This window comes from Strix uralensis, chromosome 8 (assembly GCF_047716275.1).
Source record: "Strix uralensis isolate ZFMK-TIS-50842 chromosome 8, bStrUra1, whole genome shotgun sequence".
Classification (NCBI taxonomy): domain Eukaryota; kingdom Metazoa; phylum Chordata; class Aves; order Strigiformes; family Strigidae; genus Strix; species Strix uralensis.
The window spans coordinates 17,962,100-17,989,472 of record NC_133979.1 but is presented as its reverse complement, the minus strand read 5'-3'; the positions used below and the strand labels follow the sequence as shown (position 1 = coordinate 17,989,472).

Genomic DNA, 27,373 nt, shown 5'->3' with positions numbered 1-27,373 from the left:
TGGGAGGGGACACAGCTGGGACAGCTGACCCCCACTGAGCAGAGGGATGTTCCATACTGTGTGATATCATGCTCAGCAATAAAACGGGGGGAGGTTGAAAGGGGGGCCGTTGGTCAGGGACTGGCTGAGCAGTGGGCGGCTGGTGGCGAGCAATTGTTTTTATTTGCATCACTTGTCTCTCTTGGGTTTTATTTTCATCTCTCTTTTGATATTTTTTTTTTTTCCTTACAACTTTAAAAGTTATTATTTCTTCTTTAATTATTAAACTGTTTTTATTTCAACCCACAAGTTTCTTTCTCACTTTTACCCTTCCAATTCACCCCCCATCCCACTGGGGTGGTGGTGGGGAAGTGAGTGAGCGGCTGTGTGGTGCTTAGTTGCCGTCTGGGGTTAAACCACGACCCTCACATTATAGGACCCTTTGTATTAGACTTGAGTAGTTTAAATTTATTTTTTTCCTATTTTGTCCAGGTGCTGCAGTGTGATAATCTTTTTATTTCATCAAATGTCTGAACACATAAGATGCAGCACAGAGATGAATAAACATACCAAGCATAATTCAGCTGCCCTGGCTATTTACTGTTTCCTTCATTTGCTCCTTTAAGGCATTTGACTGACATCTGCTATTTTAACAAAATGACTGTTGGCTAAATCAACAAACCATTACAAAGGACCTTTAGACATACAAGTAAGAACCACTGACTTGTTTTCATTAATGTACTATTCATTGTGTTTGCAAAGGCATCTGAATATCCCCTTGCATTATTGTTGAAATGATGCTGGTAACATTAGCAATGTAAGAATTGCAATTTAATTACAGATTTTTATTACTGACTAGCTAGCATGAAATACTTCGGGTGAAATTTTAAGAAACGCCAGAATGACCAGTTAAGTAAGTTTTAAAATAGGATTACTGTTGTAACTACACAGAAAGAACAGATACAGCTGGGGACAGCAAGGTGAACTTTCTGCAAGTTGTTAAAATGATCTGTTGTTGACAGAGACTGCTAATAGTGGTATTCCCATCTGCCACATCAACCACTTTTCTGCCGCTTGTGGACAAAGCGCTTGAAAAATTGCGGCAGACAGGGAATAAAGAAATGCTGAGATAGGATCTATCATATTTTTTGCAACATTTCTGAAAATGATTGTCTTTCTGTGGTGGAAATTAAACTCTTTCAATTCTAGTTAATGAGAATAGGGTCAGGAGGGACCCACTATTGACAGTGATTGCCAGCAGAAGATCTCTTTCATAAAACAGATTATATGAGAAACCAGGACAAACCTGGAAAGCTTGATGGGACTGATAGTGCTGATGGGGCACATCTGTTGCAGACACTGCTACATACACATTTCACTTAATATCGCATGCTGTATTCACAGTGACAGTTACAGTGATTTTTTTTTTTTTGGTTACTGTTTCAGCTTTTGAGCTATTTGTGAAAAAGGGCATTGCAAAAGGAAAAAGAGAAGCTTTAAGTTTATATCTTGGCATCTGTATCTTCTAATAGTTCAGCTTTCTTTTATTCCAAAAGGTGTATATATATTTTAAATCTGAGGAATGTGTTGGCAAGTTCAAACTAGCTCGTTTTCAACCAGCGCTCAGCATTTCAGTCAGCAGAAGAGTGTTTAGAAGTTGTGTGATGAATGAATTTGGCTCAATATTAGCAAGTATTAAGAGAACTTTTCAAGCCCCATGAATTTCCTTCTTTGAACTAGCAAATTGAAAAATATTCTTGTTATATAGTGGAGACATGGTCTTAAGTGGTGTGAACAGTCCTTTGTATCTGATTAATAGATAGCCAATTTACAACTGTTCAGAGACGTCAATACTGATCCCTTTAAAGCACTGAAATAATGGTACTTTCCAAAATCTGTAGACCCTCCTGTCCTATTCATCCCTCTCTTTATCAGTGAGGAGAGGCTCAAAACAAAGGAATAGTTTTTTTCCCCCACTGTTTGACAGCGTGGGCTTGAAAACCTGTGGTTGCTCAATATACAGACTAATTTTGCATATGGATAATTTCTTGAGGAATTAGTCTGGACTGGAGTCAGTGCTGGAGGGCTTTGGTTTTGCACAGTTCTTGTGGGTTTCTCCTTCTCCGTGGCCTGATGTTTGGTGCCCAGGCGGGTGTGAGGGGGAGAGGCAGAAGGGGAGCGGATCCCGCCGGGCAGGGTGACCAGCGGGCGTGTCTGTGTGTGGCTGCTCGAGTCAGGCTGAGCGTCTGTGCGTGGCCCCTTTGCCAGGGGCTTCCCTGAGTCACACCTGCGGGTCCTGCAGGAGCGCCAGGTTTTTCTCATGGTCGAATCAGCCGAGGGGCAAATCAGAACAGCTGTAGCAGATGATGCCAGTGAGGGGGGGGGAACTAAACTTGTCTTTTCCTCCCTTTTCTGGAAATTGGTCTCTGCTTGGTCTCAGTTCCAGAGCCAAGAACACGCTGTGCCCCAGACACTTCTGTGCAAACTCCGGCAGTTTTGCTTCGGCTCGTTTCCTGCGGTATTCCACCGAGCTGCTGGGGTGAGCCCAGACAGGGCTGGCCCGGAGCACGCCGGCGGGGAGCCCTGCTGTGGCGGCGCGGGGCAGCACGGCGAGAGCCGCCCGGCGGGGTGTCCGCAGGGGGTCTGGCGGCAGCAGTGGCCGTGCTGCTCCCGCTCCTGCCTGCGCCTCGGGCCGCGCTCGCCCGAGGGGGGCGGCCCCAGCCCAGCCTCCCACGGTGCTGGCGGTTGAAGTGCCAGGGGCTTTCCGAGGCCACAGCCCCGGAGTAACCGGCACCCTTCGATTTATTAGGGCGGGATTTTGGTCCTTAAATAGACCCCGGTGCCAGGGGGCCCCGGCCACAGGCTGCCCCCCCCTTGCTCACCCCTCCCTCGGGTGGCCGAGGCCTGCCCGTAAGCAAGCCGGGCCCTCGGCCTCCCGCGGCACGGGGGGGAGCAACGGGACACACGCGCGGCCGTGGCGGAAGGGCAGGCCCTGCCGCTGCGCCTCTGTTTGTCCCCTCTCCGCGACCCGTAGCGAGCGCTCGGCGGGCCCCGCCCACCGCTGCCGCTATATAAGCGGAGCGTCGCGGCGCCGCCTGACTTCCCACGAGCGCTGCGGCAGGAGGGCGGCAAGATGGCGTCCACGAGCCGGTACGGGAGGCCGGCCTGGGCGCTCGGAGGGGCCCGTGCGGAGGAGGTGGATGCGGGAGGGGCTCCGCCATCGCTCCCTGTCCGCGGCACAGGAGGGAAAATGGCCGCGTTGCCCCTGCTGCCACCCGGGGAGGAGCCAGTGTCCCCGGCGCAGCCGGCCCCTCTCCGGTTTCCCGTGTCTTAGGGCCGCCTGTGTGCGGCTCCCGGGGTGGCAGGAGGCCGGGGAGGGCCGCGGGGGGCCGGGCCTCTCTAGGCTTCTCCGTGTGCGCCGGGCCGGGCGGCCCCCGGGCGAGCGGCCTCCGAGGGGCCGCTGGAGGTCGGGAGCGGCGGGGGGTTGAGCTCGCCGCCTCGCTTCTTCGTGTCGCTGTTAATCGGTGGCGCTCCGAGAGGAAGTGAGCGTTTTAGGGGATTTCGTGGCGATTTGTGACTTGATTCCGTTTTCCTGTCGGGCCGAGCTCCCGCCTCGGCAGAGCTTTGTCGTGGTGCCGCCGAGCGCGGCTCTGGCGGAGGGAGGGCCGTGCTCGGTGCGGGGTGTCGCGGTGCCGTAGGGCCGTCGGGCGGGTGCCGGGCGCTTTCTTCCCGGGCCCGTGGGCGGGTCCCGCCCGGGCGCGCAGCCCCCGGTGCCGCTCAGCCCGGCGCCGGGCAGCGTAGGGCCGGCCGCCGCTCCCGCTCAGCGCCGCCTCGCAGCCGAGGTGGCGGCTCCCTGGCTGGGCTCCAGGTTATCGGGGCCTGAAAACAAGCTTTTAGGTTCCCACCCTAAATCCGAACTGGCGCTAGGCAGTGGCCAAACGGGTCTCGGGCTCTGAATTAGTCTTTTTTTCCTTGGAGACGTGTGGAGGTTTTCTTTCAAGTCGGGAATGAAGGCAGGCCCATGGAGCGGACAGTGGAGTGACTCTAGTGCTCCTGCTAAACCTGTCCTAGAATCTGGGGAGTGCTTCTTAGTAGTCTTGTTGCAACTCGGGAACTATTTGCTGGGATGGCCCTTACACACGTGCCGTGCATTTTCCTTCAGTGTAGTTGGCTTAGCATAGGAGTACTGCCTATATGTCTAGATAAATGAGTTAAAATTGAGATAGGAAGGCTTATTTTTTACAATGTTTTGTGAAGATAAAGTCTGAAACAAAACACCTAGTATTCTTTCAGGTTTCTGGATTTTATTTTTTTTCCTTTTGCTTAGTGTGTTGCTACCCTTTTGCGTAATGCCAAATGTCAGATGACTGTACGTGCTTTGTCAACAGTTTTGTCTTGTCATATGAAACTACTGGCTGGGAATAGTGAAAAGAAAAGTAGTTTAAAGAGCTTTTATGTAGTGTTTTGAACATAATTTACATCTGACAGTCTTGTGTGTACATGTTCTTTCTGGAGGCTTTAATATTAATAGAGATGTTGATTTTCAATTTTGGCTTTAAGTCTTAGATATTTTTCTGAGCAGTCATTGGATTAAAATGTTTGGGATTGGTTTTTTTTTTTGTTCTTTTGACTCATCAGAAATAACTAAAAAGTAAAATTAAGATGGGATGTATAGATTAGGCTGAAATAATGGACTAGTGTGAAAGGGTGAAACTTGGATTAATTTAACTTTTAATAGGATGTTTTCTACAATTGAAAGGATTAGAAGTTATTTTTTGGCACAATCGGATTGAGGTTGGTGAGTACTCGTAACAGTTTTTTTGCGATCAACTTCTGTACCATCTACTTTTTAGCTAAAACAAATGGCTTTGTTGAATATATGGACCCCAATTATAAATTTTTATTACTCCACTTCTGAAATGATCAGTTACTGAACGGTCACTAGTAGCTTGAATGAGGTGTTTACTTTTAAGACGTTTGGTTAGAAGCAATTGATTATTACTCTAGTCAGTAACTAAAAGCAGTTGTATTAAATAGTGCTAGTGCTTTATAGGAAGTTTTTTATATCTGCTGTAGCCCTTGAAGAGGTGCATGGGTGTGAAAGAGATAGATCCCTGTTATCAGAAGCAGTTGTCACATAATCTCCTTCATGAGCTGATTGTTTTTTGTTAGGATCTCACAATTAATTAGTTGCTTAATTTAAAATGGGACTTTTTCTTTGAATACATGAAAATAATAAAACAGTGGTAGAATCAGCTGTTTTCTAGAAACGTGTGTATGCACTCATTTGTGAATTAAGGATCTGGTAAATAATATTGATCTGATTAGAATGAGTGAGAAAAAAATGCTTATTTGGAATGAAGTAATTGCCACTAACTTCCCGGGGAACTTCATTTACTGATAGGCTGCGACTTAGACTACACTTAAGTCTGTTATTTAGATTTTTTTTTTTAATGTTTTAATTTGAAGTGGTTTCGGTACAAGATACATCACAAAAAATTTGGCATTTAAGGTGAACTGAAGTCTTGATTGTCACAGCATTTAAATAAAAGGTGAACTCGAGGTTAATATTCTATCACTCAAATCACTGTAAATTCTGTATTATTAAAGTGTTCTTTTCAGCAAGGAACTTTTGGATATGCAGCCTGTTTGATTTAAAGTAATTAATACTTGTAACTTTTCTCCTTAGTTTGGATGTACTTCCAAGAGTGACTTGCCCAAATCATCCAGATTCCATTTTAGTAGAGGATTACAGAGCTGGTGATATGATTTGTTCTGAGTGTGGGCTAGTAGTAGGTAAGTAACTATCCATATTTTTATGAATTACCATATAACTTAAACTCTATATGTAGATTTGTTTTCCCACAAAACTGGTGTATAATAATTCAAGTATTAAAAGGTTTTGATTTGATGCCTAAATGTTTTCTTTTCTGTTGGCTAAAAGGTTTTGAATAGTCTGTCTTCTGGTAACTTCTTACATTATTAAAAGAATCAAACGCTCTTTAAAGATTGAAAATTCAAAATATGGTCTAATATTGAATTAGAATATTGTGCTGTCTAGTCCAGTGTTCTGTCTTTAATCATGACTCTTGTTTCAGTTGGGAAAGTGTAAGAAATGTAATAAAAGCTCTTTGTCAAGTAACTTGCTAACAAAAAAAAAAATCTCAAGTTTCCCATTAGAGGTTATCTTCTGTCCTGAAGGATTTCTCTTTGTATCCTTGCCAGCACCTGTTTTTATTAATTACTTGTCCTAAGGCTTTTAATACTATCCAAAGTAAATACCCAGTTTTTCCTCTGGAATTTTGCTGAGCTCTTTTACTCTGTTCATGTGGCAGCAACTTCCACAGGCTAAACTTTATTTTTAAGTATAATGGAATACTTAGTATGAAAGGCCTTTTAGGCATTGTCTTTGTTGAAATGAGAGAGAGGAAGAGAGAAACATGTTGTCATAGAACATGCTCCTTATTCATTTTTGTGTATCTTCTCTAGGATGAGCATCTTATTGTGCATCTTACTGTCTTTATTCTTTTTACATGGGAAGATTTTTATGCTTGTGTTATGATCATTCTTTAATTTCTGTTTCTCATTTCTGTTAAGTTTTTGTAGACATATGTCCTGGTTTTCTTCCTAGTAGCTGGTACAGTGCTGTGGTTTGGATTTAGTGTGAGAACAATGTTGATAACACACTGATGTTTTAGTTGTTGCTAAGTAGCACTTATCCCAAGTTAAGGATTTTTCAGTTTCCCATGCTCTGCCAGCAAGCAGGTGCACAAGAAGCTGGGAGGGAGCACGGCCAGGACAGCTGACCTGAACTAGCCAAAGGGTTATTCCATACCATAGGGCACCATGCTCAGTATATGAACTGGGGGGAGTTGGCTGGGAGGGGCGGATCGCTGCTCGGGCATCGGTCAGCGGGTGGCGAGCAATTGCATTGTGCATCGCTTGTCTTTTCTTGGGTTTTATTTCTCTCTATCTTTTTGTTATATTCATTTTCATTACTATTATTATTGTTACCATTTTATTTCATTTCTGTTATTAAACTGTTCTTATCTCAACCTGTGAGTTTCACCTTTTTTGTGCTGATTCTTTTCCCCATCCCACTGGGAGAGGGGGAGGAGTGAGCAAGCGGCTGCATGGTGCTTAGTTGCTGGCTGGGGTTAAACTGTGACAACATGCCATGACCAAAAGAAAATCCTCTGTTTTGAGGGTGCATGTTCAAGTGATTCATTCTGTGATGTTAAATATTTCAGATGGTTTTATATCCCTCTCTTCTAGACTGTGGTGATTTTGTTTTGGCTCTTGTCTTGCGCTGAATTAAAAATTTTTGTACTGCTGTTAGAATAAAGCAAATGGTTTAATAAGTTACAGCAAAAGTAGTACTCATTTAGCCAGGTGACTAAAATACGTGTCTTTTGTTTCTACAAACAGCAAACTTCCACAAAGCTTATTAAAAGAAATGTTAAAATATTGAAATTTGAGTACCTGTTTCCTTTAAGACTATTAAACCATTTAAAAGGCTGGGGGGAGGATTGTTACTTGCTTTGTTAAAAGAAGGGCCGGTTTAAATTGCATAAATTCTGATAAAGATAAACGAATCGTAATAAATTTGCTGATTAAAAATTCAAATGTCCACAGCAATATTTTCTACTGAAATAATGGCAACAGGCTTATAAGTTATTGCTTAAAAATAGTTTTGTCTATGTTCAGCTCTTTGTGTGGCTGCCGTAGAAGTTGAACCAAAGTTTAGAAAAGCCCACCTTGATCAGTTCATAACTTTTTAAGATAATTATGGCTTTAGAAGAAGAGGGAAAGGTTTTGTTTGGTATGTGTCATTTTTAAGAATACACTCCCTAATCTGGGAGTTTATCAGAAATCTCACTTCATGTACTTTCTGTTACCTAGTTACAATATATTCTTGCTTTAGAGATTTACTCTCTGGTCTCTTCTGAACCAATAGTGTCTCAATAAGATTGAAATTTGAAGTTAAATCCAGTATGCTGCTTTCTCTTTGCACAGTATTTTTCACTTGTTTCAAGTAAACTGTGCTGTTTTGCTGTGCAGTATTGAAACAATTTAAATCTTCTGATGTCAGTATGACTGAAGCTGGTGACTTCTATTATTGCTTCAAAATACAGCTTTAGTCTACTAAACACTCTGATCTGCCTTTTCACTGTTATCTTTCCTGGGTTGGCTTGTGTTCCATCTTTTCATGATAACTGTTTCCAACTTGTTAACTTTTCCTCCTTGCTAATTGCCTTTTGCATGAAAGGCAGTCAGAGACCTAAATTGAAATTATCCATGGAATTCTGATACTAATCTGGATTGACATGCATCTGAAACTTTACAAGCCTATGTCCAAGTTTATCTGCTGTCATAAGTCTTGTGTTTTATTATACATATTTTTCTCAAATCATTCTAAGATAAGTGGTACAGTAAGTGTTTGTGTGCTGGCTTGAGGATTCATGAACAGAGTTTTTAGGGTTTGGAGAAGTAGTTAGTTCTGAGTTCATTGAAAACATTGACTATATCTCATTCTTCAGACAGACTTGGTGGAGGGAGAAGCATTTTGTTCAAGAACACAAGGCTAGTAAATCCTTTTTTTTGACAGGTAAATATTTTGCTTGCTACCTTCTAGGCAGTAAAAAAGGCTGGAAGTCAGCTGATATGCCAGAAGGGGCTGAAGAAAGCAAAATCGTAGTGGAATACACAGCACTGAATTTTCTTGATGTAGCAAGGTGGTGAGCTGAATTTCAGAGGGGGATAAGAATGAGTCTAGTGGCATGTACAGCTGTGTAGCATCTCAGGTAGGAATACCTTTCTAATCAAAGACTTTCCTTAAACTCCTGTATAGTTTCATTAAATGTTATCTTAGTGTGCAGGAGTTGGAGCAGTGAGAAGTTTGTTTTCAGTATTTAGTAAGTGATTTTCTCTAACTGGTTAGCTCTGTCTGTTTCAGTAGGCAGATATGGCTTAGAGAAGAACATGTTCTTGTATGGAGTCTTTTGGGTAGCCTTAAATAAAAAAGCAGAGGTCTGTCTTCAGTTAGTGAGAATCCTTGGACGTGTATCAACTTGTTAAAGCTTTGAATCAGATGATGACCTATATTCAGATGTTTATTCCATGTTCTGCATCTACCTGAGTGTTCAGTTAAAGAATTTTTTTGAAAAATGTTCAATAGCTTGTGGTCAGCAGTAAGGCTGTTACAAAATTCTGTCAGACTATTCGGTTGGGTAATGCTTCTGAACAGTTTAAGATCTAAATAGTGCATCTTAAATTCAGCTTTGATCTATGAAGAACAGGTAAGTTTTAACTACACCGCAGATATTTTTTTCTCTACAATGCAAGAAACATGTAGGAAGGGGTTTCATGATTGCCTCTCTGCTGGCCAGTCCATTACTCAGGATGTCTGTCATTAGGGATAAGATTGATTGCATCTGTACATAGATGCTTGTTTTCTGAAAACCAAAGAAACCTTTTTTTTTTCCCAGCTGTTGGTAGTATCCTGTAAGTGGAGAAGGTGCTTAAGTACTGACTTGGATCCAGTAGAGGGCAGTTATGCAGTTATGTCTATTCTAGTATCTTTATACCTTCAAATGTTGAAAAATCTTTTCATATTTGGGTGTATGTTTATGGTTACTTCTTTCTGTGAGTATTATCAACATTTAAAACTAAAATGTGAAATCTCAATTTAAAGTATTGCTTAAATAGGCAAAAATCTTTAGATACGGATGTGTATTGGCACCTTATATCTGATTACTGCTTCTGTGCTTGGTGTCCAGAGCACTAGAAAGTGTCTGATGAGTTAGTCCTTGCAAACAAAACTCTTTGCATCCACGGGAAAGCTAATTATAAAGGATGCTAATAATTAAAGAAATTCTGAATAGTTGATGCTTGCATGAGCATTCACTGATGCTTGATTTGCACAGGGAGTTTGTAATATGAAGTGATTTGCTAGCCTTTTTCAGTCAGCATTTCAAATAGTCTGTGTTGTAAGTCTAACCCATTTCAGCTTGTCCTGATTTTGGCTGGGATAAAACTATTTTTTTTTTTTTCTTCCTTCCTTCTTAGTAGCTAAAATAGTGCTGTGTTTTGGATTTAGTATAGGATTTGATATGAGAAGAATGTTGATAATACACTGATGTTTTTAGTTGTTGCTAAGAAACGTGTGTCCTGCTAGTGCACAGGTACACAAGAAACTGGGAGGGAGCAGAGCCAGAGCAACAGACCCAAATTGGCCAATGGAATATTCCATGTCGTATAACATTATGCTCAATATATTGATAAGGGTCGATTGGGAAGCTCGCTCTGGCTTCTGGGATTGTGGTTTCAGGATTCTCTCTTCTCTGGGATCGCTGTCTGGGAATGGGCTGGGCATTGGTTGGCGGGTGGTGAGCAATCATTGTGCATTACTCATTTATATTTTCTATTATTACTATGATTATTATAATTATTTTAATTTTATTTAATTTCAATTATTAGATTGTTTTTATCTCAGCCTGTGTCCTTAACCTTACCCCTCCAACAATATCCCCCATTCCCTGGGGGTGGAGGAGGGTGAGTGAGCAGCTGCGTGGTGTTTGGCTGTTGGCCAGGTTTAAACCACCACACGGCTTTAAAGACGAGGGTGATGGTTCTAGCTGTTTCAGCAGTAATGCTTGTAACAGTGGAAACTTAGACTTTAGATGTCAAAGTTGACATCTTTTGTCAGGCTTTGTAATAAGCACTGCTCTTAACATGAGATTTCTTGGAGGGTGGAGGAGATTTTCTAGTTAGTGGGTTCTAGGCTGGGAGCCAGAGGTGTTTGAGAGCCACTATGAAGAATGCTTCCATTAGTTGAAGTACTAAATTTATTTAGTGGAATAACTAACATTTTTGAATCATCCTGTTCAGGGAATATTTTTTTTTTTACTTGCTTCCTTATCAGATTGGCAAAGTGATTTAGGGCAAATAAGAGCTAGAAATGATCCGAACTCCTGATGGAAGAAGAGTCCAAAGCCTCTTATTTTTGTGATGTAGTGTAGATCAGACACATTTTTCATCGAGATTCTGTTGTTTGAAGCATCCTTCGCAAGTACTTGAGCTGTTTGTTTTTTAAAGACCGCAAGTCCTGGAGAGGTCTAACTTCAACCAGACTTGTTCACCAGATTGTTTAACATTTCTGCTCATTTGTTTCCTCCAAAATTATTACAAGCCGATGGTTTAAGAAGCTTGGAAATACTTTTATATTTGTAATCATTTTGATATGCAGGAGCTGCTAAGCCTTTGTTCTTGTAACAGTCATTTGCCTGCAGTGCTATACTGTCTGTTTCAATCCATAGTTGCCTGCTGGTACTGGTATGATACTGTTGATGTCTGGAAACTAGTCAAAGTCTTCTGTGGATTTTGTTTGTTCATTTTTATTTGGTTAACATCTCAAAGCCTGCTCTGGTTCTGTTGTTTAAGCTGAGCCTTGTGAATAGGCTCGTGTTGCTGTTGGTGATGCATTTGTGGTGTTGACAATTTATTGAAAACAAGATAGCTTCTTGCAAATAATATTGCTATCTTACCAAAGGCTGGAAATTTTGTAGAAAAAGCTGTAACTGTAAAATTGTGTTTTGTTTTTTCTTTTTTCCCCCCAAGAGTTTATTTTTTGATAACATTTAATATATCTGGTCTTAAATAGAAGTTCTAAAGCTGAAAACTGAAAAAAAAGTTGAGTTTATATTTTAGAAGCTATAAAGTTGAGTACTACTGTATGGGGCAATGCATAAGGTAATGAATAGAATGTGGAGGAGTAGATACCTGGAGTAATGTGTCTAACTCTGGGCTCCTCGGTACCAGAAAGATAGAGACTTGGTGGAACAAGCCCAGCAGAAGGCTGCAAAAGTGATTTAGGGACTGGAGCATCTTCCATACGAGGAGAAGCTGAGAGCTAAGACTGTTAGCCTGGAAGAGAGAAGGCTCTGTTCAACCTGGCTTTGTGCAGTTACATGTCCCCATGATTCTCCTCAGCTTGTGTTCTACTACCTAGCTTTTTCATTGTAGTTTGTCTCAGCACCTCATTACTCTGGTTAATAAGGAGTTGACTGAAATTAATTGTAATTCTATATATTTTTTTAAAGAATTTGGCGTTGTAAAATGCTTTTAGTTAAAAGTATAATATATTTGCTCACTAGATGGCAGCAGATTCCTTAACTGTGAGAAAAACATTCTGTAGAAACAATAGGTATTTTGGTACTTCAAATAAACTTTACCATATTTATGTTAAGATTTAAAATATTAGTTAACAATACAGAGAACTTCGTGCAATGTACAGCTAACGTTAGAGCTCCTCTGAAAAAGACTTAAGAACGTACCTTCTCAGAACTGTTTCAAGACTGGATAACATTACTTGAGGCTTGAATTTCATCCTATTTCTTGTTTTGATTAAACATCTTCAATTTGAAGCTATATTGTCTTCATATAACAGATAATACAAAATGTGAAAAGAGTATAAAGTACACATGTATTATGAGTTAATTGCAATTGGAGTGCAACATTAAAATAGCTGGTATTATTTCTCTATAAATAAATATGTAAGTGCAAATTCAGGTCTTATTGAATGAAAATATTTTCCTTTGAGAAATCACTTTCTATTCTTGGGGAGGAGTAAACATACATAATTGGTGATGTGTAGATGTTTTAAGCTAACTTTTAAAAGCTGTTCAAAGTTTTTGATACTGACCCGAGTTTACTCTTGCATTTCCGTAGCGCATGCTCTTTGCATTTGGCAGTTGTGAAGAAAAGTAACCTTGGTTTGAGGTTTTCCGTTCTGAATAACAGTTCTGCATTTTACTAAATGAGCTTTTCAGATGGTAGGTAACCTGAGTCAGTGAAGTTTGCAGTGTGTATTTCCACTAGAGCCTATGTATTAGTCTATTAGACTGTATTTTAAAGAGTAACTGAATACTGGAAGAATGGTAAATGAAATGGGGCAATGAAGAAAAACTTGTATGGTCAGAAAGATGCTTCAGGATATCGGTCTGGAGATGGGTTCCACAAAGATTTGGTCCTGTAAACTGCATTTTTCGTATGTACTTCAGAGGAGGAAGCTGAGGAGGTGAACTTGTCTGTTTGATGAAAATTAAATAAAGGAGTGTCTAATGTAACCATATCTAGTGAAGCTTATTTTTGTTCAAAAGGATTTCATCAAAAGGAAGTAATGAAGGGAATATGCAGCCACTCCCATATTCATCGCAGCTTGATACCATTGCCAAAACCAATATAATAATGATGTGAGAAAGCAGAGACAATTTTATAAGGCACTTATTGGGAGCTTTTTTTTTACTCTGGTGTTTGACTGTCAGCCTTATTTTCCAGGTGCTTCAGGAAAGCAAATCAGTAGTGTATGACCCAGCAAATTCAGTTTAGGACTTGAAATGTTAACTCAGGACCAGTCTTCAAGACTGATTCCATACACTGCTTTTTGTAAGACTGACTTTGGTATTTTAAGGTTTTGTTTTGATCACTTAGGGTGGGGCTTATTTGCATCTGTACTAACATTACAGTTCCAGAGTAGTTTTTATGTTTTAAAGAGTTGAAAATAATAAATGCCCCACTTTTATGTGTCGAATGGGATATATTTTCCATCTATGGAAACCTCTTGGCCTATTTGTTCCATTTTTGTTAATATTTCTAGCTTGTCACACTTCTATAGAAGCCTTTTGAAAGGTGGACTGTACTTGCTAGGACCTGTGTGTATTTTAAGACAGAGTATACAGAAAAACTTGTTTTCTGCAATAGCAGATCTCTTGGCAAAGTAAAAATGCTTGCATACTGCGTCTTAATTGCACAAATACTTTATATTCAGTGATTTGTTCTACTTAATCTTTTCTCACTCTGAAATAGTAGTCTCAATCCTCTGTTTGTAAGACGTTTGCCAAAGCAGGCAGTGATATAACACTTTTTTGTTAGAGCAGGAATGGTTCATAACTCACAAGAGGCAGATCCCTGAGTGAGTCATTTAGGTCATTCCCACTTGTGTGGAAAAAATATTACATCATTGCCCTGTACTCAGTGTTCTATTTATACCATGCCAGAATTTTAAGTACATTTTGCTTTTTTTAGATGCTGTAAACAGTATTGGGGGGTTGTCTTAAAGTTACTGCTAGGCCATAGAAGGAGCATTACTGAATCAAGTATTTACAGAGAGTCCAGGAGCTAGAGGAGCACTCTGTCTGCTAATTTAAGCTTGCAAGAAGGGGAGACCTTTGTAGCAGAAAGAATAGATTTGTGCCTTCTTTTACTCTGCTATATACTTAGCCTTCTTGGTTTCGATGATTTTTTTTTTTTCTTTCTCCCCCTCTTGGTTTTCATTAGAGCAGTAAATAAAGGTGGAGCACAGCTGTGAGCATGTCTGGCAAATATTGATGAGAACACCTCTAACCTGAATTTATTCTTGTTGGTTGTGGTCATTTCTTATGGTTCGTTCACAGCTTTCAAGTTCGAGTATATTCCTTGGATAATATTAAAAATCCCTCATTCAGAATACATCTTCCTCCCCACACTGCCCCAAGTAATTGTGCAGTTGCACCACTCAGTCCATTGCTCCTGTATTTTCTCCAGTTTCGTATCTTGTATTACCATTGTTCGTGGAGTGCTTTTTGTTTGTCTGCTTATGTTTTCACTGGGTTAAACCAGCCTCTGTGGTTTCATACTAAGGCTTCCATACCGGAAATTTTTCTTGCAGCCAATGCTACTTATGTTTTGCAGACATTTCTTTCACAACACACTTAAACACTGATAAAGGTAGTGAATTTTTCCTCAGGTTCAACAAAACAGGGTGACAATTATATTGAAGTTTCTTCTGATATCTTACAGAGCTGTAATCTGCTTTGCTGCAAAACACTAAGAAAAGTGTTCTTTTTGTACTCTTCTGTATGTGTATTCTTAAAAATAGTATTACTCTGGAGACACCTTTCAGATGCAGCTTTTACCAGACCTGTGAATAGAATGAACTGTACTGCTGACAGCAGGGGGGGGGTGTATTTGGGGTTTTTTTGTTTGTTGTGGGTTTTTCCCCCCTAAGATTGTACCGTTGTGATTACTGTAGGGCGTTTGCCTGCATCAGAATGTTGGTTAGAGTTATTTCTCAATCTGAAAAGTTGCTGTAGAAGAGGTTTAGATGAACATGAGATGAATAGAGGACTACAAGGAAAGTTGTTTGATTCAGAGAATGTGGGTTTAGTGCTTTTTCTGCTTTCTCTGAATCTGTATTTAAACTCTTCCAGATATAACAAGGTAGGTAGAGTTTAAGAAGAAATAGTTGTGTGTATATGTATTGTGTGTTGATACTGTCAAGCATCATAAATGGAGTTGAGGGTCAGATGTCCCTTCAAGAACAAGAATTGAGCTGCAAAATGTCATGGTGGGTTGGTGGGTGACATATTTCAGAGTACCAAGGATTGGAGCTCATGCATAGAAGTGATTTACTACACCTTAATGAGATTGTGTATGATAGATAATTCACATGTGCACTTTGAACACATGGCAAATGTGAGAGAACTTTCTAAGTTACAATAATTTACTAATTTGTCTAAGCGATGAGAACAGCTGTAGACAACCGCGACCTCCAGCTTGAAATCAAGGTCTTGATTCCTTTTGAACATTGAAGATCCCATGATACTCTTTAAGGATAATTGTAACTCTGTGTTCTGGATGTATTTCTCTAGTTGCATTTTTTTCAATTGCCTTCAAGTTAACTTGTGAATCCTAAACATTTGATACATTGTCTTGCAAGTTACTGTTCTGTTTGGGAATGCCAACAGACTGCCGCTTTATAATCCTTAGATGTGTAACTTGCTGTTTCATGAAAATATCAAAACGTTACATTAATGCAGACTGTTGCTTTCTGTGAACTCAGGTGACCGGGTCATAGACGTAGGGTCAGAGTGGAGAACTTTCAGCAATGACAAAGCTACAAAAGATCCATCTCGAGTTGGGGATACCCAGAATCCTTTGTTGAGTGATGGCGACTTGAGTACAATGATTGGCAAGGTAACACTTAAAATGCTAAATTTTACTAAGTTTGAGTGTTTTTATGTCAAGTACATGTTTGTATGTCTGTAGGGAAACTATGCAGAGAGTATTTACAAAGAGATTTTGTCTAAACTGAACTCTTACATTTCAATGATGTGTAAAATGTGGCTTTTTCCTGGGGTAGCAGGAAAGGGCTGACCTTCAACAAAAGTAGAGTTTGTAGTGCTGTGGGGTTACTTGCCACTCTTTGGTATGCTGCTATAAATAGAAAAGCTGATGTTGCAGTCTTTAAAGAAACACTTTGATTTAGCATGCGTATTTGAGATGATTCTGCAATAACAGATACTTAGTTTTGAGGTCTCAATAGCTAGTACTGCCCAACTTGAACTGTCAGTTATTGTAAGGAAATCTATATCGGATTCGTATTGGAGACTTGGAGATCTACATGCATGTTGTACATGTTTTTCCAGTTAATGTTAAAGCACTAAATGTAGAATTCTTTCATGGTGTGAATGCTCCGGAAGAAAGTATTGAATGCATATCTGAGTTGAAATTTAGTGGTACAGCCATATTCTGCTTTTTCCCATGAGAGAGCAAGCAAGATTAATTGCATAAATGCACTCCCTTTAATGAAGTAGTGACCCAGGTAAGTTTTAATTGTTGTACTTTGTGTTACCTTTTTTTTACTGCAAGATCTAAACTGATTCTTGTGGATTTCTTGGATGCTTCGTGAAGGGTGGTCCAGTTGCTGATAAATAACTATTAAAACATGTTTTGTTGCTTTGTGTGTTGTGGTACATGCACACCAGGATTTCTCTGAAGTTTTTCTTCCAGTAATGTTGCTAGCATGAACAAGTCGACATACCTAAATATGTATGGGTGTGTATAGGGGAGTGTGCACCATACCAAGAATTGTTCAAAGAGATGAAGTTGACTAGTGAATACTGATATGGACAGCTAATCTTTCACTATTGGTGAAAAAGAAACCTTCTGTTCAAAGGATTGTCCAAGTAGACGCTTGTGTTTTGGATAACTCCAAGTGCTGCTGCCCACCAGTTTTTCGGATGCTGTATGGTAGCTTTTGGAATTCATTCAGGCAAACAAATTTCTACACTGCTCCATCAAAATGTTGGCATTGCTAAGTAGCTCCATGAAACAGTGCTGTAGAAGGCAATGGAGTTTTAATCTCACCTGTATACATCCAGAAAGATTGTAGTTCTCAGGGCTTGGATTTCTGTTGCTGATTTAGTTGGCTGTGATAAAGATCAGAAATAACCTTTATAGACAAATGGAGAAATGGACTGTTTGCTCCAGGTTCACACTGTTGTCTCCTTTTGGGACTGTACATACAAGGTTTGTTTCTGGGAGCTCAGTTTGATTCAGTAGGTAGGATGACCCTGAGCTCTTCTAGAACCTGCATGTTGGAAAAGGCAAAAGGTATTTCAGCTGAAGGTAGAATATGTGTCCAGGTGAACAGGGACTTTTGCTGTTAACCCTCTTCTTTCTGGAGGTTCTGAGCCTCATTTAGAATAAGAGGGGTAGCAACCTCAGTGAGAGAATTAAAGACTTAGAGAAACATCTGTGAAAGGTTTGTTTTTCAATGAAAACTAAAAATTTTCAGAGATGGACATTCATCTAATGAAACAATTTTGCTGTTAACCAGCACATCCTAGAATAGGCATGACCAAACTTGCTGTAGCAAAGAGTGCTGTTCAGTGAAGGCAAGATGCAGGAATGTCAGTGTGGCATGATTTAACCTGAGAACTCTGAGTAAAAATGTCCAAGTACTGGAACCGCCAGGATCATATTGGAGAGTGTAGAGGGGGCTACTGTGGATGTTTTATTTGCATGGGGAGGAATCACAAAAGAGATACATTATTTTCTACAGGAAGTAGGGAATCTCTTTGACAAACCAGGATGTGTTCTGTACAAGAGTTCCTCTGTTTGTCTTGCCCGTGAGCAGGGGCTCTGGGATGTCAGCTCATTGATGTGAACTCTGTATCAGGAGCTGCATTTTTCCTCAAGTCATTTGAAAGGAAGAGAATGGCTTATACCAGAAGATGCTGAAGAAATTTCCTATTGGTGCAGAAAAGGCATGAATTTTGCAGCAAGAATAACTAAACCAAGGATTTAGTACATTTCTCAAGCAGTCTTCTGAAGTCCCTGCCAGCAGTAGGCTGAGATGAGGATTCACCTAGATATGCACACTGGTTGAACAAGGATGAAATTGGTGTAGTCATGAAGATAAGTAGTATCCAACAGAGTGCAGAGTGGCCTTCATGAATTCCAGAGAATGAAGCAGGGTAAGGTAGTGTTATCTCAGTTAACAACAATTTTTAGAATGGCCTGAAGTGGACCCCAGATTTGTGTGCCAGAGGTTGCTTTAGCCTTTTGCGTGGGACAGAGAACAGAGAGGTATTCCTTTCTGCTTGAGGTAGAGCTGCAGATAATAGAATCTTTAAAACAAACACACCACACCACCACCTCCATCCCCCCCTGCCCCCCCCCCCCCCCCCCCCCCCCCCCAAAAGTCCGAATGACAACCTGTGTCATGGAAAATCCAAAAGAGAAGGACATTGCTAATTGTCATGGCGCATCATATTAGAGATTTATTGTGAACTCCTGGGGAATGTAGGTGGAAATGGAGTCTGACCCACTTGTCAGTTACAACAATAAAGTTCTGGTGACTTGCTGTTGCCTTGAAATGGTAAAGGAAGGGGGCCAGTTCTGTTTCACAGAATTGTTTGTCACTCTTTCCTTTTTGAAACCAGGAGGTGCTGCTTTGGGACTCCTTTCTGCTGGGGGGTATGTCATCTGTATCTGCTAGCAGCAAAAAAGAGGCCGCTTTGCCCATGCAAAGGGATTAGTTCCTAATTGGTTTTAGTACTTAAGGGACCCATCTGTCTGAGGCAGCAACAGCCTGCTTTGGAAGAAAGATTAATTTGTCTGTGCAGAGGAGAATGAATAGCATAGCTGGCTGCGGTGGAAGTGGTTTGCATTCTTCAGGCAGATCTTTAGGATACTGGCACAACTATATCTCTCTGAAAGTAAATACTGTGTGCTGGAGTTGATCTGATGACAATGCAGATCAATTGGAGATGTGAGAAGTCTGGCATTAGTTGTGACTTCATTACCAGAATATTATAGTTATTTCTAAAATTCTCATGTAAAATTCAAGAAAAATAACTAAACAAGCAGCTTCTAGATCTGCCTTCATATAATGAACTCTTGTCTGTGAATCTAAAAGAAAACTTAAGTTTTGCTACCTGTCTTGTGGAAAAGTTGTCTTCTGTCACCCTTTGTAGTTAATCTATTCCTTTTTGTAGTGACTGCAACTTCAAGAGAATTTAAGTTGGTCAAACAAGAAAATAATGCAGTCTTTTAGTATAGAATTCCTATCCTTTGATCAGATGCCTCTGAAAGGAAGCTGGCTCTTGTCAGACTGCCTGGCCTGCATCCAGAAGTACTATATTGATAAGCAGTGTCTAGATACCAAGGGCTGATGATTGAAAAAGAAGAAAGGATCCATCAGACTATAGTGAGCTAGTTATAGTGAGCAAGCAGACTGCTGGATTTGGGGGCATTGCTTGGTACTGTGGATAACCTCAAGTCAATGATGCAAATGATGTTGGTGATACTTTTACTTCCTGCTATTAAAGGGGCTATACTGGGGTACAAAGTTGTTGTCTGCCAGCACTGTAAACCTAACCTCCACTGAGCCCTTTCAGAGATTACCAGTGTTTACTGGACTGTTTTCTCACTCTAGTTATCTTTGAGACTGTTTACAGGATTGTATCCTTGAGTTTTCTGCTCTGTTTGAAAGCTAAACAGGTAGAACTCCTGACTTTGACAGGTACTTTCTTGCTGGGGTGGTAAAGATACGAGTAGATGTCTCATAAAGGCTACAACAGTAAAACACGCAATTCTTAAAATCTATTTGATTTCGGTTAAAACTGTATGACTTCTGTTTTTTCCATGAAGGGGGAAAGGAACTCCTAACATGGTTGTCAAGGGCAGAAGCAGTAAAGCATTGTCCGTCAATTGAAGGCTCCAGAAGGAAAGTAGATGGTGCATTTAAATAGCAAATGCAGGGAGAATTGCTGTGGTTTAAGCGGTTGAAATGGAAGAGTATTTTCCAACCCTTTTATAGTTATGAGCTTGTATTGGGTTTGCGTAGCAAGGTTTTGGTAGCAGGGGGGGTGATGGGTGGCTTCTGTGAGAAGCTGCTAGAAGCTTCCCCTATGTCTGACAGAGCCCATGCCAGCCGGCTCCAAGATGGATCTGCTGCTGGCCGAGGCCAAGACCATCACTGACAGTGGTAGTGCCTCTGGGATAACATATTTAAGAAGATAAAAAAAGCCAACTGTGCAACAGTAATTGCAGCCAGAGGGAGGAGTGGGAATATGTGAGAGGAACAACTCTGCAGACCCCAAGGTCAGTGCAGAAGCAGAGGGAGGAGGTGCTTCAGGTGCCAGAGCAGAGATTCCCCTGCAGCCCATGGTGAGGCAGCTGTGCCCTGAACCCATGGAGGTTCATGGAGGAGCAGTTCTCCACCTGCAGCCCGGGGAGGAGCCCATGCTGGAGCAGGTGGATGCACCCGAAGGAGGTTGTGACCCTGTGGGAAGCCCGTGCTGGGGCAGGCTCCTGGCAGGACCTGTGGCCCCGTGGAGAGAGGAGCCCATGCTGGAGCAGGTTTGCTGGCAGGACTTGTGACCTCGTGGGGGACCCATGCTGGAGCAGTTCCTGAAGAACTGCAGCCCACAGGAAGGACTCATGTTGGAGAAGTTGGTGGAGGATGGTCTCCCATGGGAGGGGCCCCATAATGGAGCAAGGGAAGAGTGTGAGGAGTCCTCCCCCTGAGGAGGAAGGAACAGCAGAGACAATGTGTGATGAACTGACCACATGACCCATGAGCTGTTCGAGTGCTCATATTGATGGAGTACTTGCCTATAGCTGCATTGGTAGTTTCAATATACATAAGCAAATGTTCAAAGGAAAAGGTAACCATAAGTACTGGCAAGAAAGTAAAAAAATGAGAGGTTAAGGAGAACCATTAAAAAAAAAATCTTTTAGGTGCTGTATAGTGGAACAGGGAAAATCCCTGTGGTGAAGGGGAATGCTTGATGGCCACAGGACAGAGCAGAGTTTCCTGGTGAAGGACTATCTGGCATGAAGCCTGAGAAGACAAGGACCAGGGACTTGCTGTCACGGTTGATAGGCCTTTGTCTGTGGTCACTCTTCTGGCATCTACAAGGTTCTGAGCACATGCAGTTGCTGTAAGTGTTTGTGCATAGTGTTAGTCTAGGAGGCCATGATGCCCATGAATGTTGTAATGTGTTGCAAGGAACAGGGGTATGAGTGATGGCTGGGAAGGAGCCTTTTGACTGAGACTTGTGTATATTTTGGGCCAAGGGAAGTTGTTCTGGCATAATTTCTGAAAGGAAGGACTAATGTTGCAGATATGTTTGTAGTGCTCTTTGTGGCCTGAAGTTTTATGTACTTGATTCTTGCTCTTTGCTTACCTTTAAACCTTATTGGGAACCTTTGGACAGTTGGAGGTATTCATCTAGTCAAGGAAGCAGGATTGTCTTTGGAGCAGCCCTGCACTATGTTGCTGTCAAGATCATTTCTGGGTGGTTCTTTAATCTGAAAGGATTTTTGAAGGAGTAGAAAAAAAAACCAAGAATGATCTTGCAATCTAGCATCTGTCATAAAGCCTATTCAAGGGGCTAGATAAGCTTGCAGGAGAGGGTTCTATGCTGGATTCCTCGCTCTCCGCAGCAGTATCGAAAGTGTGTGTGCTCCACAGATACAGGTCTCAACACTAGAGGTATCCACTGAGCTTGTTGGAAATGGGGTGTAACTGGAGTCCTTGGGTGTAGGGAAGTGAAACAGTGTAAGTGAATGGTCAAGAGTGAGTGCTATTAGTGTCAGCCAGAGAACATGTATTAAATGCAGATGTGCACCTGGGAGAGATTATAGAATTAGAAATAGAAGGGGAATTGCCAAGAACATATATTGGGAAAGAGGAAACAAGCTCTGACTCCTCCTGGGCAGCTCAGAGGAATAAGGTGGTGCCAGGATATGGTCTGCCCTTTGTTTGCTGTGTCCTGTCCCCACTTTGTACCACATGGGCATCCTGATACATTGCTGAGTCCTCAATTTGAGAACTCTATGTGCAAGTGCTGGATGTGAATAGCCAGATTAGCAGTCAGTCATAGATCAAGATCTGCTTTATGCTTAATGTTTTTGGCAAAATAGTAGTCTGTGTCTGCAGCAGCCACAGTATCAGTTTGTTTAAATGACCAAATCTGTCTGCAATGGAAGTTGGATGCACCTGCCCTGCTAAATTGTTTGAAGGTGCCAGCAAGGATTAAGGGCTTGCTGATTCAGGGAATCCAGGTTTCTACTCATGATGTGGAATTGTTGTGAAGAAGCGTTTGCTGCTTGAAAGAACTCATGGCCCCACACACTGTGACAGCAAACACATAAGTAGACGATATAAATTACAGACATTGCTCTTCTGAACTTACAGGCCATGTTGTTGTCATCAGCTATTACTAATCTGACGTGGCATTATTTGTTAAAGACATGTTTCAGACTGATGGCTAATTGAAGACCCAAAACATTTTAGGCCCTCTTAGCTGGGCAAAATTGATTGCATATGTAATAGAAGTATGCAATTTGCACTATCAGTTGTAAGGTACAAAAAAAATGCACGTTAGAAGCTTGTTTTGAAGTTGCCAGGTTGAGTTAGTGGCTCTTCTTCTAATACCTCAGGCTTTTCTTTTAGGAGGTCTGTGGTTTTCCTGTGAAGACAGAATATATGGATATTTACATTTTGCCACAATTAAGGCTTGCACCTGCTAGCAGGCACAGTATCAAATTGGTTTTGAATAGGTCATTGGTTTGGATGTTCTCTTTGATGCCTTCATTTTCATATTTGAGTTATCAGTGTAACAACTGGTCTCCAGTTGGCCATAAAATTTTGTTTTTCTGACTCGCCAGTCTGCCACAGTGCAGATGTAGCCCAGATGACATATGGGTTTCATAAAATCTAATCTTGGACCTCCGCATTGGTGACAGGAGCACTGAGATGCACACATTGGCTACATGTTATTAATTTTATTCTTTAAACTACTGTTACATTAGAAAGAAAAATCTCTGCGTAATCTGTGGTCCTTGGAAATCAGATCACGATTTGAGACTTGTGCAAAGTATAGAACCCGATGTTTGGAACAGCGCTCGATTGTATGATTTACTTCAGTGATGTTTATTTGTACAACTGTTTGAACTGAACGCCTTGAATTAAGATGTATAAAGCTGAAAGATGTTTGCTTTTGAAATGAGGAGAAACTTGTTTGTGTTTTATTGACAATAAAAATTTTTCTTTTCAGGGCACAGGTGCAGCAAGTTTTGATGAATTTGGGAATTCAAAGTACCAAAATCGCAGAACTATGAGCAGCTCTGATCGTGCAATGATGAATGCTTTTAAAGAAATTACGAACATGGCAGACAGAATCAACCTCCCTAGAAATATAGTTGTAAGTTCATGTCTCCCTTCCTTAAATTGTTCTGGCATTGACTTAGTTAGCATAATATAATGAGCACATGAATTTTTGATATTGCTGCTAATTAAATGGCCTAGAGTTAATTAAATTTAGTCTTCTTGCTTTGAAGGATCGAACAAATAATTTATTCAAGCAAGTGTACGAGCAAAAGAGCCTGAAGGGAAGGAGTAATGATGCTATTGCTTCTGCTTGTCTCTACATAGCCTGTAGGCAAGAGGGTGTTCCAAGAACATTTAAAGGTAAGTTTTCAGTGATACAGATTCAGTTTTGCTATGAAGTAAAGGTCTAGTTACTGTCACTGTAGGAGGTTGGCTTTGTCATCCCTGGACTTTGCTGGATCGGTTGTTCTCAGCTACAGCTCACATTTCAGGGGGAGGATAGGAGGGAATCTGGAAATTTGTTATATTCCTGAAGTGAGTAGGCTTTCAGGCATGGGATTTTTTTGTCATAATCCACTGAAAAGAATTTAGCATTTGAAACTCATTCTGAGTGTTGGTGAAACTTAGAAGGTAGTGCTTTGATCAGAGGATGATGAAGACTGTTGTAACTGAATTTGAACCAACAGTTCTGCAGTAAATATGTGCAACTTTTCCCTGACACGGGTACAACTTTTTTTGGCATTGAGTACCAAATTTCCTTTACTAAGCAAGCTGTATTAATTATCTCCTTATAAAAAATGTGCGCTGACTGAAGCGATTTGGAAGTTTCACAAATGTGCAAAGCTTATTCAGTGATGGTGGCCTTCATGACATTAGCCTTCTTTATGGGTCTTAATATTTTGAGAATCAAATTTGATTATTTTGGGGGAGCAAATGCTGTCAAGCCTGAAGTTTTAATTTTTACTCTTTGTTTAGAAATATGTGCAGTGTCCAGGATTTCAAAGAAGGAAATAGGCCGGTGTTTTAAACTTATTTTGAAAGCACTTGAAACCAGTGTTGATCTGATTACAACTGGAGACTTCATGTCAAGATTCTGTTCTAATCTGGGTCTTCCCAAACAAGTACAGATGGCAGCAACACATATTGCCCGTAAAGCTGTGGAGTTAGATTTGGTTCCTGGGAGAAGCCCTATCTCTGTAGCAGCTGCAGCTATTTACATGGCATCACAAGCTTCTGCTGAGAAAAGGACACAAAAAGGTAAAACTTCATTCTTTCTTTTCTTTTTTCCTCCATCTTTTGCTGCTTGAAAGAGAATTCAGTGTTATTGTAAAACTTGGATGAGGTCTGTGCGAGTAGTGGTAAGCTGCCATTCTAATTGCATATGGCAAGGACCAAACCAGGATCTCCACTCTCCAAAATGAAAACTGAGTAACTGACTGTGCTCAGTGTAAACTGTGTTTACTTCCTTCTGGCACTAGGAGTTGGATTCTTGAATGCAATAGACTAGCGCATTCAAATGAGCATAATTTTAACTTTATCCATGCTAGTATTTGCATTTGTGTGTTCTGCTACTCTAAAATACTCCAAATGCAAACTTGGGCCAGTTGCAGGTAGCGTTACAGCTTTAGATCACAGAGTCTTTAATCGTTCTAGTGTTCACCTAAGTTAGAACACATTCCTTGACTGCTTGTGAGCCTGTGATAAAGATTGAAAGCGGTGGGACAGCAGGCTTGGCCACAGATCACCTTTGGCATTACTCTCTTCTGGCAGGGTAGCCCTTAAGAAGCCAGCAAAGAGTTCAGGGCTGTTCTTGAGCTTCAGAGCAGCATGGAGCAGGCTCTGGGGCTCAAGAGAGTCAGGCCTATGTGGGGATAGTGCCTGGGGAAGGAAGGGAGCTAAGGCTGGGGTGGTTAGCACTTGGTGTGACAAAAGGATCTGAGTGCTGGGAGCTGGCTGTGGAAGCTCTCTTGATGTGTCTAGTCCAGATCAGAAATACTAAAAGTCTAACAATTTCTTAGTGGTGAGCTGCTCTTAGGTAAAGAATAACCGTTATTTGTCAGGTGGCAGTGCTCTGTTCTACATTAATCACTGCTTATTCTGTCCCTGGAGCTTTCATCATGTTGGCAGTTTCCTGGGCATGTGAGTGATCTAGAGCCCAAGCAGTACGGTGCCTTCATCCTTGCTTGCCTTGAGCTATTGGATTATGTCTCTTAAGAGTGATTGTTAAAACAAAATACAGCTGCCTGCCATGGATACAGACATGACTCCATACTCCTTCAGTGCCCTCAGACAATGCTGAAGGCTTTCATGCAGTTCAGGGTTTAAATTCCATAAATTTTAAGTTTCTGCGCATCTCAAACAAGTGTTTCCTTTGCTTGTTAAACAGTGCTCTGTGCATCTGGCTATTTTCTCTGTGCATTTTAAGGTGAATGTATTTCATGTTTAGCTGAAGGTATTGCTTTTTGTCTATGCCTGAGTTTGCTGTTTTTGCTTATATTTAATTAAAGCATAAAAATGAAGATCCTGATGTTGATGATGATTTATTAGAATATTGCTGGGCACATGTAGAGTTTGCAGTAGATGTTTCTAATGACTTTTGTGCTCTTGGCCCTCTGCCAATTTGAAACTGATATTATTTCAAGATTGATGGCATGTGAGAAGACAGACTTATGTATGCAAAATATTAGTCACCATGGTTAAAACCACTTTTACCATGCTTTTGGGAGAGTTATGAATTAAGCGAAGTTTATAGCACTACCTGATAAATTATGCTTGCTGGTTTCTTCAATGCAAATGGCAAAAGTAAAAACTAATCACTTATCTGCATTTTGTCTTAGAAATTGGTGATATTGCTGGTGTGGCTGATGTTACGATTAGACAATCATACAGGCTGATCTATCCTCGAGCTCCAGATCTCTTCCCAGCAGACTTCAAGTTTGATACACCAGTAGACAAACTACCACAGCTGTGAAATTGCAGAGGGTTACTTTTAATTTCTCTTAAAAAAAAAAAAAACCCAACCCAACAGCAACAAACTTTTGATTTTTGCCTATAATAAAGGATGTACAAAGTGTTAATATTGAGTCTTCATGTTGTGGAACTGGAGGATATGGAGATGGAGCGTAACTGCTGGAACACAGCACACATTCCAAGGGTAAACAAGCTCATTGTGTGGCATTTTGTATGTATATATTAGTGGAAGTAAATATTTAATGACTCTTGCAACAAACCTAATTTCATATTGTTGTACTTATTTAGATTTCTTTTGTAGGGATCTAGTAAGATGTATTTTGGAAAATTTAAAATATTATGTAATTCCCAAATAAACTGTTTTCCAAAAACACTTACCATCTTGTGGCTATGACTGCAACTTGACATGCACATACTGTTCCACATGCTGAGAACTGGAATGCAGTCCATAGGATGGTAGAGTTAGCTTCACACTTATGGGCTGGGTCACAAGGCTGCTTAAATACTCACTTTCTTGACCATTTTTAATCTCTAGTGTGGCTTTAGTATTTGTAGTAAACTGTACAGTGGAATGTGGATGACTTAACCCAGGATGCAAGCAGTTGCTGAAAAGCAGTTTGACCATTTGCACAACTGCTGCTGAAGATTTCCAAATTTGTTGTGAAAGGATTAGTCACATCCTTGGCACAGTCTCCCTGATTTTCACTGATGTGTCTCTGCTTTGCTTCTGGGAATTTGACATAATGACAAAGCAGCTAAAGAGAAACATAAGGACTTCTACTTTAGTTGAATTTCTACAACTTGATGCTCGGTATTGTACAAAGGAAGGTAAAAAATGTTTCTGGTAAAAGTTCCTGTTAAATGTTCTGACCTGAGTCCAGCCTGCAGTCTGGCTGGCTTGTGGTTATGTTCTGAATGAGCACTTGCTTGTCTGAAATGATGCACCAGGTGTGGAGGAGCAAAGGCCAGAAGTTATTC

At 41.0% G+C, this 27,373-nt stretch overlaps 1 protein-coding gene across 1 annotated transcript; it reads left to right on the top strand.

Moving 5' to 3' along the window:
- Positions 1 to 3,069: 3,069 nt before the first annotated feature.
- Positions 3,070 to 26,768, top strand: GTF2B (general transcription factor IIB). Its single transcript, XM_074876445.1, has 7 exons — positions 3,070 to 3,129; positions 5,669 to 5,775; positions 15,860 to 15,993; positions 23,373 to 23,519; positions 23,656 to 23,785; positions 24,401 to 24,682; positions 26,263 to 26,768. Exons 1-7 carry the CDS (start codon positions 3,113 to 3,115, stop codon positions 26,394 to 26,396), a joined length of 951 nt encoding a protein of 316 aa, XP_074732546.1. The 5' UTR covers positions 3,070 to 3,112; the 3' UTR covers positions 26,397 to 26,768.
- Positions 26,769 to 27,373: the final 605 nt, after the last annotated feature.

Bases quoted from the DNA above. Each gene is read 5' to 3' on its own strand.
- GTF2B (XM_074876445.1), top strand. The intron at 15,994-23,372 runs GTAACACTTAAA...TTTTCTTTTCAG, and splicing joins TGAGTACAATGATTGGCAAG to GGCACAGGTGCAGCAAGTTT. The intron at 23,520-23,655 runs GTAAGTTCATGT...CTTGCTTTGAAG, and splicing joins ACCTCCCTAGAAATATAGTT to GATCGAACAAATAATTTATT.